Genomic DNA, 14,959 nt, shown 5'->3' on the forward strand with positions numbered 1-14,959 from the left:
AAACAGCAAAAACGATCCTCTTGCTCCCCAGTAGGAGAAGGGATGCTGTTCTCTAGTTCCTCTATCAATTCGCCCATAGCCTTTGCTACCCAGGCCGAAGCCATAGCAGGTCTTACCACTGCTACTAGAGAATTTTTTTTTTTCAAAAGGCTCTCTACCCTTCTGTCTGTGACATCATTCAAAGAGGTAGATGACAGTGGTAAAGCAGATTTATGCACGAGTCGCAGAACATGTGCATCTACTTGTGGAGGAACTTCTCTCTTCGAACAATCCCCAGCAGGAAATGGATAATAAGAATCCCATCTCTTAGGAATCTTATACTTTTTACTGGGCGCTGCCCAAGACTCATCCATCATTTCCGTCAACTCATCAGACGCTGGAAATTCAGCTTTAACCGATTTTGTTCGTTTAAATACAGGTGCTTTTGCTTTTAACGCTGTCTTGGCTGGCTCTTCCAAAGAAAACACAGCCTTCATGGCATTAATAAGTTCAGCTACATCTTCTGAACTAAAGCTCTGCGACTGATCATCATACGGAGTTGATTCTATTGTTTCCTCATCATCATCCGATGTTCATCTTGTGTAGTCTGCCACACAGACGTATCTATCTTAGTCTTACCTGCCCCTTGGTTGCTTGTAGAGGCTACTGGAACCAAACCATAGGAGGGGAGCTGCATGTATGGGTTCACAGTGTAACCTAACCCTTGAGGTGGTGCTACCGGAGCTAACCTGTCCGCTATTGAAGACAGAGTCTTTGCGAACATATTCCATGGTGGCTCTGTTGGTGGTTGAACCAACTCCTGTTTTTTACTTCGCTGAAAAGCAAAACAGTTTGCACACAAACCCTCATAAGTGACTAATTGATTCATATCAATTACCCCTGACTTACAAGATAAGCATGTTAGGGCTATAGGAGTGCTTGATAAAATTCTCCTCATCACTTTTGCCACTCACAGACATGGTATTAACCTGTTATCGACTACACAATTTGTGACTGAAGAACACCCTATATGTCAGTATATAGAGGTGAGATCAATCTGACCACAGTGCACCTGATTTGAGGGTCAGAACAGGACTGACATTACACAGAAAAGTCAGCACACATACTAGCAGTCAGTCACATGTTAAAGCATTAGACATTGTCATATGAGAATACAACCTCCATAATAACTTATACATAAGTAGGAAAATTGTACTTATGTTTTTACTGGTTCTATTTTCAACATAACATGCAGAAAACACAGTAATATACAGGTCTCATATGCAATAGGTACTAAAAATTAACAACGCATACTAAGAAGTAGAGAGAATTTCTAGTACAGTATACCCTGCCTCCAGAGAGCGGGATACAGGGAGACTCACCACACTTCCATATCCAAGCAAATACGCTCGTAAGATGCGGAGTGGATTCAGACGCTACTGGTGTACACTGCCGCTCTTGGTAACTGATAACGGACACGGACGCTGAGCGACTTACACGTGTATGCAGACGCTAAAGCCTGCGACTCAGTCTGGGCGGGTTTATCTCCAGTGTACACAACCGCAGCGTCTAAGCTGCGACCGAGTACCCTCGTGGTAGCGTCTGAGCCGGAAGTGAGGTCATTTAGTTCATGAAACGAGAGACACACGGGAACTGGCTATGAACTCGGAGGAGGGATGGCCAGGAGAGCGTCTGAAACCCCCCGTTGACTTAAACGCCCAGGATCGCGGCCTCTACCTAGTCCTGGCGCCTATGATCCCCAGAGCATAGCGCTGTTACACTCGAGATGTTCGGCGCATCAACACACTGTAGTCTCCACCAAATCAGTGTAGCTGTGTCCTGACCCCTCTAGTAAGAGGAAGTCCATAGACTCACCGTCTCCCCATGCTCCGGCCACAGCCTGGTTACGTCTGCTGGACCTGCTAGAACATCCGACACAGACTCCCGTCGAGACAGCACTGATACCCGAAGGCAAGCGTTGTTGCGACCTGGTGGGGAGTTGTTGGAGCGACTCTTTCTAATATGCGTTTAAGACGCTGTTAAGATAAGTTGCTCTAAAAATATAGTAAGTCTATAAAAATAAAATAAAAGCTTTAGGCTGCTTTATTCACAGCAGCCCTGTGACCATGCGGCTTCCTGCCGCACCAAGCAAAAAACTGATCTGACTGAGTCAGTGGGCGGGACTATATAGTGGAGGCCTCAATGCATCCTGGGAAACCAGAAAGCTTGTGACCGTGTTAGTGCCATTTTCGCTGTCGCTCGACAATATCCCAATGTTATCCTGTGGATAATCCTGTGGACCCAGCCAGAGAAATGTAAAGTTTACCCTGTGTTCAGTTCATAAATACCAGGTACATCTAGTTTTTAACTTTTGTGCTCCCTCTTAACAGCCAAAACTGCAAGCGTTCAGAATTTTCAGGGTGGTGAAAAGAGATCATTTATGAAGCACACTAACTGTAGATAGTGCTCAATGCTTCGATGCTCTGCCGGTGTTCCTGGATGTTCTGCCCAACGTACATCAAGGTGCATACATACCCACTGCTCTCAGGAGAGGACCCACCGACTGAGAAGTGCACCTACCACTCTAGTATTGCCCTTTCCAATATAATACATTTTCAGGTTTGTCCTAAAACATTGGTTTGCTAAACTTTGTGTAAGGATTAAATCAATCATGACAGTGCAGGGATAATATTTAGTATGTGTGTGTGTCAAGTTGGTGTGTGGGAAGTGTTTTACTCTAATGCATGCAGATGCTGCTGTGCAACAAAGAATAATAATAATAATAATAATAATAATAATAATAAATAATAATAATAAAGTCTCTGCCAGGTCCGAGTCTATTTGTTGTATGAGAATGTCTGTTTGCCACTCCGTACAGCAAGTAACACTCCTAAAAATACATTCTCTCTACCCCTTTGTCAAATTTCAATAATTTGTCTGTCATTCAGCATTGATTTGCAATAGGGACAGATCTACTCCCTACTTCACAAAAAAAAAAAAAAAAAAAAAAAATCTTCTCTGCCTTCACCAGGTGCAGTCTCATGCTCCTCTGATTTCTGCATTGTTGCAAGGTAACCTCAGCCTAGTATGTTCAACACTACTTCTTACTAGACTGCAGATGTTTTGCACATCAGAAATTATTTCCTATGAACGTATATGTGAGTTAATACAGAGGAAAGAGGTGGAAGACTACGTGTGTGTGTGTGTGTGTGTGTGTGTGTGTGTGTGTGTGTGTGTGTGTGTGTGTGATATATATATATATATATATATATATATATATTATATATATACATACACATACATACATACATACATACATACATACAATACGTCTATATCCACAATTAGGGCAGCACTCCTAGTAACAAATACAACAGCTCCGGTGCCCTCCTAGGTGCCCAAATAGGCCCACAGCATATTTCCAGGTACGGCGGCACTCGGATATAGATACGTTTAAGGCAGAACGTACAACGTTTCGGAGAACTTTATTTACACTCCGTCATCAGGTGACGGAGTTTAAATAAAGTTCTCCGAAACGTTGTACATTCTGCCTTAAACGTATCTATATCCGAGTGCCGGCGTACATACATACATATACTGATCCACCAAGTCCATATCAGAGTTAATTGGATGCTCCTGAAGAAATCACCTTTGGACACAACAAATCCTCTGCAGCCTCCTCAAGATGTGAGCCGTACCACGGGCTCAATGGTTTACATGCAGAAAAAACAAATTAGGGGCGCGGAGTATCAGTGTAATGCTTCAACAGTTTCTTTAATTGTAGTACATAGATACATACATATCAGTTTAGATAAAACGGCTCAGTCAGTCCCCCTCGGTGTCTCCGGATCACATCCGATAAGAAGACCTCCCGCCGGCACTTCACCGCTCACCGTTCTCCGGTTAATGCGTTTAAAATCAGGACAGCATGCAGAACGTCAGCACGTCCATTCAGTCGTTGTCACGCCAACGCGTTTCAACCATCAAGGTCTTCGTCAGGGGGTGTGGCTACTGAAGATCTAATCCCGTATTTATACACACAATGCTAATTAACCAGTAATCATACATCTGGTGAATAGTAAAACAATTTACACTAAAAAGTTTTACAAATTCAAAAAATCCACAGTATATCATTACAAAATATTGCACCAATTGTATATTGATACATTAAAAATAATAAACACTTTCTTATAATTTATGTTTAAATGCAATAAACGTATTAAGCCATTAATTAGGCACAGGTGGCATATATTACAATTAGACACAATAACCCCTACATACAGGGGGAAAAAAGAATTTACTACATTTGTTTAAAAATATATACAAGAAAAAAATATATATATATATAAATATACATAAATTTCTCCACAGTGGCACGGATCATAACACATAATAAATATATTCCTAAAAGAGAAATAATTAAATAAAAGGGGAGACACAAGCGAACAAGAGTCAGACTCCAATATATTATATTGGAGTCTGACTCTTGTTCGCTTGTGTCTCCCCTTTTATTTAATTATTTCTCTTTTAGGAATATATTTATTATGTTTTATGATCCGTGCCACTGTGGAGAAATTTATGTATATTTATATATTTTTTCTTTTTTCTTTTTTATGTATATATTTTTAAACAAATGTAGTAAATTCTTTTTTCCCCCTGTATTTAGGGGTTATTGTGTCTCATTGTAATATATATGCCACCTGTGCCTAATTAACGGCTTAATACGTTTATATTGCATTTAAACATAAATAAGAAAGTGTTGTTTATTATTTTTAATGTATCAATATACAATTGGTGCAATATTTTGTAATGATATACTGTGGATTTTTTGAATTTTTTTAAAACTTTTTAGTGTAAATTGTTTTACTATTCACCAGATGTATGATTACTGGTTAATTAACATTGTGTCTATAAATACGGGATTAGATCTTCAGTAGCCACACCCCCTGACGAAGACCTTGATGGTTGAAACGCGTTGGCGTGACAACGACTGAATGGACGTGCTGACGTTCTGCATGCTGTCCTGATTTTAAAACGCATTAACCGGAGAGCGGTGAAGTGCCAGCGGGAGGTCTTCTTATCGGATGTGATCCGGAGACACCGAGGGGGACTGACTGAGCCGTTTTATCTAAACCGATATGTATGTATCTATGTACTACAATTAAAAGTAACTGTTGAAGCATTACACTGATACTCCGCGCCCCTCATTTGTTATATATATATATAATTTTTTTTTATTTTTTATTTATTTATTTTTTTTAATTTTCCCCTCAGGTTCCAGCAACAATGCTTTTGTGCACTTACTTCCACAATGGGATAAAAACAGTAGCTCCAATACCAAAAGCTCTTCGGAAAATATCCTTCAAGATGGTAACCCGGTGTAAATGGATGGAAAGTTTCCCTTTTTTCAGAGTCTCTGGAGTCCCCAGCTATAACCCCCATTTTTTCCATACACTGACCAAGTGCTAAGTCCTCCACAGATGTGGTATGTTGGCAAACTCCAGTGCGGAATCCTTCCACAAAGCGACTCAACGCCTCCTTGCTAAGTACATAACCAGCTCCACCACTCATGTAGCCCTGCTTCGTGAATGGTTTGAAGCGTTTCCCAAAGTAGATAGGCTGGTCAGGTGTATAATTAGAGAGCATCCAGCGCAAATTATCCACCACAACATAGGTGTCATCATCCGCTTTAAAAAACCAGTCCGCATGCTCGAGGTAGTACTTATGCACATACTGAAAGGCTTTAATAGTCTTCCAGTAAAGCTGGTCCCTCCCTTCCTTGGTATCCAAACCAACTGTGGGGAAGCTGTCATTGGTGGTGGAACTCATGAATAGGACCACATTGCAATGACGGGTCCAGGAGTACTTTACATGTATAGCTTTTGTGTCCAAGTTGTCTGGTCCAGTCATAATCCAGCAAAGTATTCTGACTTTGTGCGCTAGCTCATCACTCACTGTGCTGTTACCTACAAGACCCAAATGTAAAATAATCAGTGACATGAATTACAGTACCTTAGTAGTCTACTAATAACCATAAGATGCGGAACAGCAATAGTACGCCGGTTAGAAAAACAGAACTCATTAGTGCCCAAGTACTGGATGTCTTCACATTGCCAACACGTGAAAGATCTCAAAGAACTCATTTACATCCAGACTACTGTAACTTATCTGTGTATGGTAGATTACATGAAGGTCATCTTGTATACTGGCTTGCACAACAGTAGTGTGCTGTGGAAATCTTGTGTATTGCTTTTTTTTTTTTTCTTCTTTCTTCTTAAAAAGGTAATCCCCTTATACCGCTTTCATATTGCAAACCCGGGTCCGACCCTTTCACACTGAACCCGGGTCACCCACGTAAATACTATGGATGTCATTTAAAATGGACCTTTTCAAGCCTGGCTGCATCACTTTTATATTTATTATGGTCATGGACCTTGGTGTAATTTTCCTTTAAGGCCTGTAATGTATTTATGATCTGCTGCGGTGTCCTGTGGAAGCCACAGGATTCAAGCACCTTGGTGATGTTTTTGTACACTATGGCATCTTTGACAGTGCCTGTAATTTGCCTGCATATATCAGCTGCCCCCCTTCACCTTTAACAGCTCCCTCACCTCCTCATCACTCCAACTGGCCAAGGCAATTACCCCTCAGACTGCTGAACTTATCTTGATGTCTGCAGCATGCTACCTGTGTGTCCAGGGCTGTGGCTGTTGACATCAAGACACAGGGACATACAATCAGTGCCTTTTTGTGTGTCCTGGGTTGAAGAACCGGGGTCAGACCCTTCCACACTGCACAACGACCCGGGTCCATGCAGTGTTTAACCCTGCTTTAATCCCGGGTTGAAAGGGCAAGTTGCTCAACCTGGGTTATTTCACTTTGGCGCTTTCACACTGCATCTCAACCCGGTTTGACCTGGCAATAACCTGGGTTATTTTGGCAATATGAACAGGGTATTACTTTCATGCCCCTGCCTTACTGTAGCTTATGAATTGGATTTGAGCAACTTCCATTTTGTGTATAATTATTGTCCATGGGGCATACGTAAGATTAGTAACTGCCAATGATTGTTGGTGCCAAACTAGAGCCTCTTGATAAGTTATGAATTTAAAAAAAAAAGGAATTTAATACCTACCAGTAATTCCTTTTCTCGTAGTCCGTAGTGGATACTGGGGTGACATTAGTACCATGGGGTATAGATCAAGTCCATTGGAGCCTGGCACTGTAAGAAATCAGTCAGTGGGAGCTGGCTCCTCCCCTCTATGCCCCTCCTAACAGACGCAGTCTAGGAAAACTGTGCCCGAGGAGATGGACATACTTTGAGAGAAGGATATATACACAAATAGCGGTGAGGTAACAAATCAACACACAACAATAACGAAGATAGCAGAGCTAACCAGAACAGAGGAAAGCAACGCTAACTAGAATAAAAGGATAGCAACGCTAACCAAACATGGAACAGCAACAGCAGACCCAAACAAGACACTTACAAGCAGGAACTCGAAGCACTGAGGCAGGCACCCAGTATCCACTATGGACTACGAGAAAAGGAATTACCGGTAGGTATTAAAATTCCTATTTTCTCTAACGTCCTAGTGGATACTGGGGTGACATTAGTACCATGGGGAAGTCCCAAAGCTCCCAGAATGGATGGGAGAGAGTGCCGAGAGCCATGTAAAACCACCTGACCAAACTGAAGGTCATCACTGGCCAAGGTGCCAAACCTATAGAACTTAACGAACCTGTTCGAACCAGAGCAAGTAGCTGCCCGGCACAACTGTAAGGCCGAGACACCCTGGGCAGCCACCCAGAAAGAACACACCGAGCTTGTGGAGTAGGCCTGGATAGAATTTGGCAAATGGCAAGATGACCAATTGTGGTAGCGTCATAAAGGACAAAAAGGGAGTCAGACTTCCTGTGACGAGCTGTCCTCTTGACAAATCCTCAAAGCCCTCACAACATCCAAGGACTTTGGAGCAACCGATGTGTCAGACAATACCAGAACCACTATCTGTTGATTAATGTGAAAAGCCGATACCACTTTCGGCGGAAACTGCGGGCGAGTCCTGAGCTCCGCCCTATCCTTATGAAATATCAAAATATGGGCTCTTACAGGATAACGCCCCCCCGATTCTGATACATGTCTTGCAGAGGCTAAAGCTAGCAACGTGACGGTCTTCCACATTAGATACTTCAAGTCTACACTGTGTAAACCAGTCTAACTGGAGAAAAGTCAAGACCACATTGAGATCCAATGGAGCTGTGAGAGGGACAAAGGGTGGCTGAATGTGAAGAACACCATTTCGGAAAGTCTGTACTTCTGGGAGTGCCGCTAGTTTTTGGAAGAACATAGAAAGCCGAAATCTGAACTTTGATAGAGACTAACCGTAGGCCCTTATCCACACCTGCTTGCAGGAAGAGCAGAAAACGGCCAAGTCGAAATTTCACAAGAGGATGATATTTTCTACCCTCGCACCATGAGACCTACTTCTTCCAGGTGCGGTGGTAATGTTTGGACGTGACCACCTTACGGGCCTGAACCATAGTGGAAATAACCTTGGATGGGAGAACTTTTCTAGTTAAGATCTCCCGCTCAACTTCCAAGCCGTCAAACATAGCCGCAGTAAGTCTGGATAGACGAACGGTCCTTGTTGAAGAAGGTTCTTGAGTAGCGGCAGCGGCCAGGGTTCCTCCAGAGACATGGTTAGGAGGTCCGCGTACAAGGCCTGTCGAGGAAATTAGAATTGCCTGAACTCTTTCCCTTTTGAGTCTTTTTTAGAACTCTTGGAATGAGAGGGATTGGAGGGAACAGGTATACAAACTGGTAGTTCCACGGCGCCGTCAGAGTGTCCTCTGCTGCAGCGTGCGGAACACTCGTTCTGGAACAGTAACAACGGAGCTTCTTGATGAAATGAGAAGCCATCAGGTCTATCTGTGGACAGCCCCATTGGTGAACCAGTTGCTGAAACACCGGAGGGTGAAGGCTCCATTCCCCCAGATGGAGGTATTGCCTGCTGAGGAAGTCCGCTTCCCAGTTGTCCACTCCTGGAATGAATATGGCTGAGATGGCGCTTGCGTTGGCTTCCGCCCTGAGGAGTATCCTTGACACCTCTCGCATTGCGGCCCTGCTTCTTGTTCATCCGTCGTTTCATGTACTCCACCGCCGTGGTGTTGTCCAACTGCACCTGGACAGCATGATTCCGAAGCAGATAGGAGGCCTGCATAAGAGCATTATAAAAAGCATCGAGTTCCAGGACATTTTATGGGAAAGGCAGATTCCCAACTTGACCACTTGCCCTGGTACTGGGCCCCCTGGGTCACAGCACCTCAACCCCTGAGACTGGCATCCGTTGTCAGTAGGGTCCAAGACTGGGTGCTGAAAGACCAACCCTTCACAAGGCGAGAAACTTGTAGCCACCACAACAGGGAGATCCGTGCTTTTGGCGATAGAGTTATACTCAGGTGCATGTGCAGGTGAGATCCTGACCACTTGTCCAGCAGATCCAGCTAGAACGGACATGCATGAAACCTGCCGTACTGTATTGCCTCATAGGAGGCTACCATCTTGCCCAGCAATCGAATGCAAAGATGAATCGAGATTTTGCAGTGTCTGAGCGGATCATAGGCTGGATAGTCAAGGCCTTGTCCATCGGAAGGGATACCTTCTGAGATACAGTGTACAGGATCATTCCCAGGAACTGAATTCTCCGAGATGGTTTCAGGTGAGACTTCTGGAAATCTAGGATCCATCCGTGGTCCGTAAGCAGTCGAGTTGTCAAGTAATGCTGTGTAGCAGCTGTTCCCTGGACACCGCTTTTATCAGGAGATAGTCCAACTATGGGACTATGGTGACTCCCATCTTGCGCAATTGCAGCATAGTCTACGCCATGACTTTTGTGAATACCCTTGGAGCTGTGGAGAGACCAAAGGGTAAGGCCTGGAAGTGGAAATGGTGATCTAGTAACGCAAACCGAAGATAAGCCTGATGAGGCGGCCATATTGGGATATGAAGGTATGCATCCTAGATATCCAGAGATATGAGGAACTCCCCCTGCTCCAGTCCGGAGATCACTGCCCTTAGGGATTCCCTCTTGAATTTGAACATGCGATGATACGGATTCATGGATTTGAGGTTCAAGATCGGCCGTACCGATCTGTTTGCAGCGGAAGAGGTAATGGAACAATAATTCCTGGGAAAGCAGTTTTTGAAGGGCTTTTTGCAAGGAAACTCTTGCTACTGGTGAACCTGGTAAGGCTGACTTGAAGAATCTGAGAGGAGGTAGTTCCTGAAATTTCAGCCGGTATCCTTTGGATATGAGCTCCCTCACCCAAGGATCCCGGCAGGACTTTGCCCACATATGGGTAAAGTGCTGAAGGCGAGCACCTACCTGGAAGTCGCCTTGCTGCTGGGGCCAACCGTCACACGGAGGGCTTTGTGGATGAGGATCTGTAGGCCTGGTCCAAAGCTCCAACAGCTGCTGGTTTATGGGACTTACTGCGAGTTCCTTTAGCAGCATTGGACGCGCCTCTGGCACTGCCTCTGAATTTTGCCACACGAAATTACTGCAGAGAGGGCCCAGGGTAGGGACGTTTAGCAGGATGTGCAGCAGACGGCAGATAGGTAGACTTACCTGCCGTCGTCTGAGGTTTCCACTTGTTTAGTTCTTCTCCAAACAAGACATCCCCTGTAAAAGGAAGGTTCTCAACACCCCTTTTAGAATCAGCATCTGCTGACCATTGTCGCAGCCACAGGGCTCTGCGAGCCAAGACCGCCATAGCCGTGGTACAGCCATTAAGGAGACATAATACATTAACCGCTTCGCTCAAAGTTTGCAGCATCTGGGATATGTTGCAGCAGTTTACGGATCTCATCCTGAGGCAGGGGGTCAAACCCATTGGTTATATTATTGGATCATTTAAGCCTAGAGATCCATCCGCAAGCAATAGTGTGGCGTTGGGCCCCGCCCACTGCAGTAGAGATTGATTTGAGTGTAGTCTCAATTTTGCGGTCAGCTGGGTCTTTGAGGGAGATAGCCCCAGGTACAGGAAGTATGATTTTACGCGACAGCCTGGACATTGGGAAAACCCACAGTCAGTGGATACTTCAAACTTTCCTATCCTCAGCAGGAAAGGGAAAGGAATTTAGTAACCGCTTAGGAGTAATGCATTTCTTGTCATATAACTCTTGCGGTGCCCTGGGGTTGTCTGGCTTGGTGGCTTTGGGGTGTCCTGCCCCCCGGACCTGAACCCCTGCAGTTAGCGTTAAGGACTTACCCACCGCACCAAGGTAGCCTCTCATTTGGTAAGCTCATAGCCCTGGTCAGGATTATGCTAAATGCCTCTGGTTATTACAGGTTTCGCTAGTGTGAGATAGTGCACCTGCCTCTTTTTCCCTCTGTACAGGATTCAATCATGCCTCTTTGGAAACGGAGTTTAAAATTCTTTTGAGATAGGGAAGGGGACAGAGGATTCTGGTTTCACATTAAAAAGCAATTTCTCTTCTGGTTCTGTCTCCTTATCATGTATGTTGAGGACTTCCCTAATAGCATAAATCAGGGCCTCAACCCATGGAGACAGTATTGTCCTCTTCCACCTCCAGTTTTCACTCATCTAACGCTGGTATTTTAGTATCAGAGTCAGACTGGAGCACCTGTGGGAGTGTGCGTTTATGAGAGACCACCAGAGAGGGCTGAGTAGCCTTCTGTAGTCAGCGGTCTTGACCAAGAAATCATCTACAGACTGTTTCAAAGTCTGCCTTTCCTGCTTTGCAGCAGCTAACTCAATTTATATTAGTAATCATTGTTTTAAATAATTCTAACCATTCAGGTTCCTGCAAGCCACTACCTTGTGAAGGCAGAGAACACTGGGTACATAGTAAAGACCCTTGTGAAGAGTGTGTAAACTTGGTGTTGCAAGAAGGACATAGACTTTTTCCCAGACATGCTTCTAGCAGAAAACAGCGTTAAAACAATGCAGTGACAACACGTTAGTGAAACAGCACAATAAGCCCAGACAGCCTTGAATGGAGTGAGACAGAGGATTGGGACCAGCACACGATACCTCAGTCCAGAGCAGCGCTCCGCTGGGTATATTTATAGGTTTGTTATGAGTACAGCAGTGTAACCGCTGTATATATGCTCCCCCGCTTTCTATAAGACCCCCTGGTATTAGTATAATTGGTGGTTCAGTGGCCTCTGTGGAAGAGCAGTCTCAGCGTGCAGCCTGTAGTCAGCAGCAGGAAATGCCGCCTATCAGCCTCTGGTCCTGCTCTCCAGGAAGCCCTGCCCCTTCAATGGCACGCAGTCCCTATAAAGATTATACTGGCTTTTTAATGTCAGAGTGTGTAAAAATAAATAAATAAAATAGGATTAGGATCCCTCTTTTACTTGGCACCAGTGTGGGTTCCCAGCAGGCACCGCAGCTCGATGCTCAGTGACCGCCGCGCCCTAATGCCACCATTGTCACCGGGGACCCGCAAACCAGGACCCTGGTGTAGAACTCACCGCGTCTATTCGGCATCTGTTAGGGGTGGCAGCATGCTGCCGGCATGGGCTCACACCCTGGGGCACGAGAAACAGCGCCTCAGGAGCTCAGTGTTCAGTCAGTGGGGATACGAAACATTACCTCTATATTAACTTGGTTCGGTCCCCCCCCTAAGTCCCATGACGCAGGCAGACTGGTTGCCAACCAGTGCTGCCTGAAAAAAAATAAACTAACAAATTCTGAAGAAGAAAACTCTGAAGCTCCAGCTAATGCTCCCGGCTTCTTGGGCACATTTTTCTAAACAGTCTGCAGGAGGGGCATAGAGGGGAGGAGCCAGCACACACTGACTGATTTCTTAAAGTGCCAGGCTCCAATGGACCCGATCTATACCCCATGGTACTGTCACCCCAGTATCCACTATGACGTTAGAGAAAAATGCATGAATGGACCTCTTTGCAGAAGCGCCATGAAGTGATGAGTGACTTCTCAGACATTTGTTAGTGTGTGTAACTAGGGTTTCTATTTTTTTTTTTTTTTTTTACTGGATTACAGAAGTGCGCTGGAGAGGATTATGAAAAACAAACTGTAAAAATACAATTGGTAATATGGCGTCAGCAAGGTTTCATGAAGAACCAGTCATGCCCAACAAATTATTCATTTTTAAAAGTGGTAAGTTTCAAACTGGATCATAGTAGTGTAATTGTTATGGTATTTTAGGACTTCACAAATTCCACATAAGAGAATCAGCCCCTTTATGTAGAAGACTGAACTGGAAGCAATGCACACAAAAAAAAAAAAAAAAAAAAAAAAAAAAAGCCAGTAAATTTGTGTCTTGGTAAAGCAATGCTGCACTACAGATGGGGCTGACGTAAAATGTGCAGAGCCTAAAGCAATTTGAAATGGGTTCTGCCAATTCGATAAACGCTCCTGATGGATTGGTTATTGAATTGGTGCATACCTGTATGCACCGAGCATTTTTTTTTTTCTTGAGCAGTGTGTACTTCACCTTTCACCTCTTGAATGGGATCAGGAACGACATTGCATGTGCAGCACACGCGATATCGTTCACACGGTATGAATGTTGCAGGAGCGGAAACAGTTTTTTGGCTTCAAACACTCCAATGCTCCTGAATACACACTATTCAATTATCGGGACGAACAGGCAATATATCGGCTTATAAGCTCGATAACTGGATAGTGTGAAGTCAGATTTAGATTTGAGAGGGGCATGTTCAGAATCGAATATAAATTGCAGTGTAAATTAAAGCTTTACAGTATTTGTGGGCCACATGCAGAAGCAGCCAGTACAGGTTGAGTATCCCTTATCCAAAATGCTTGGGGCCAGAAGTATTTTGGATATCAGATTTTTCTGTATTTTGGAATAATCGCATACCATAATGAGATATCATGACGATGGGACCCAGGTCTAAGCACAGAATGCATTTATGTTTCATATACACCTTACACACAGCCTGAAGGTCATTTTAGCCAAAAAACAAAACAAGAGTAGAACTTTGTGCATTAAACAATGTGTGTACATTAACACAATTAATTTATGTTTTATATACACCTTAGCCACACAGCCTGAAGGTCATTTAATACAATATTTTTTAATAACTGTGTATTAAACAAAGTTTGTGTACATTGAATCATCAGAAAACAAAGGTTTCACTATCTCTCACAAAAAAAAAAAAAAAAAAAATCTGTATTTTGGAATATTTGGATATGGGATACTCAACCTGTATTTACCCTGCACGCAAAAATAATGATATCTGCACCCATTGCATCGCAACTTGGTTTGTTCCTGGTGCAACAGGGACAATGTGATGAGGTGTGAGAATCAGATAGTGAGAGATTTTGTGAGAGTCCTCCTATTTTTTTAAAGTGGCAATCACTTGCATGGCGAAACTAGGTTGATTTTGCCATGTAAATGATTGCCACTTTAAAAAACAAACAAACAAACACAAAAAAACAACCCCAACAACAGGGGAACTCACAAAATCTCTCACTTTCTGATTCTCACACCCTATTACATTCCCCCAAAGTTACTTGCTTTTTTTGCTCCTGTCTCAAAATCAGCCCTAAATGACTGTACCAGGTTTAGGAAACAAAAATGTTACATGTGACAGGTTGAGAGTTCTGTGATTCATCGCAACTTCAGCAATCTCAACTGTTGGCCTATTAAAATCTTGCCATTTTAAATGTACAGGCAAGATTGCTAAATTCACTCTAAGTAGTTATAACTTATAAATGGAACATATTAAGAATGGACAAAGTAATCAGTGATGTACATAAGGGTGTCTATTCCAAATTTCTTATTTAGGACATCAAACAATTGGCGGAGGGGGGGATGGAAAAGAATTTAGGAATACTTGCTAACATAAAATTCAGTTTCTCCTCAATCCTGGGATATATAAAAAGTGGGATATATGCACATGAAACAAAAATAGTATTTCAATATAGGGTACCGTTTTTACTTTGTTTATAAATATAATGC

General features: G+C 43.5%; 1 protein-coding gene across 2 annotated transcripts in view; it reads right to left on the reverse strand.

Moving 5' to 3' along the window:
* LOC135009957 (glycoprotein-N-acetylgalactosamine 3-beta-galactosyltransferase 1-like) overlaps positions 1-14,959 on the reverse strand; it is a 53,590-nt gene that overhangs the window by 24,805 nt on the left and 13,826 nt on the right. For both annotated transcript variants that reach the window (XM_063952314.1, XM_063952313.1), the window contains exon 4: positions 5,284-5,945. In XM_063952314.1, the coding sequence (XP_063808384.1) occupies positions 5,284-5,945 (662 nt within the window). The remainder of the gene's footprint in view (positions 1-5,283; positions 5,946-14,959) is intronic.

Source organism: Pseudophryne corroboree, chromosome 2 (genome assembly GCF_028390025.1).
Source record: "Pseudophryne corroboree isolate aPseCor3 chromosome 2, aPseCor3.hap2, whole genome shotgun sequence".
NCBI classification, from domain to species: domain Eukaryota; kingdom Metazoa; phylum Chordata; class Amphibia; order Anura; family Myobatrachidae; genus Pseudophryne; species Pseudophryne corroboree.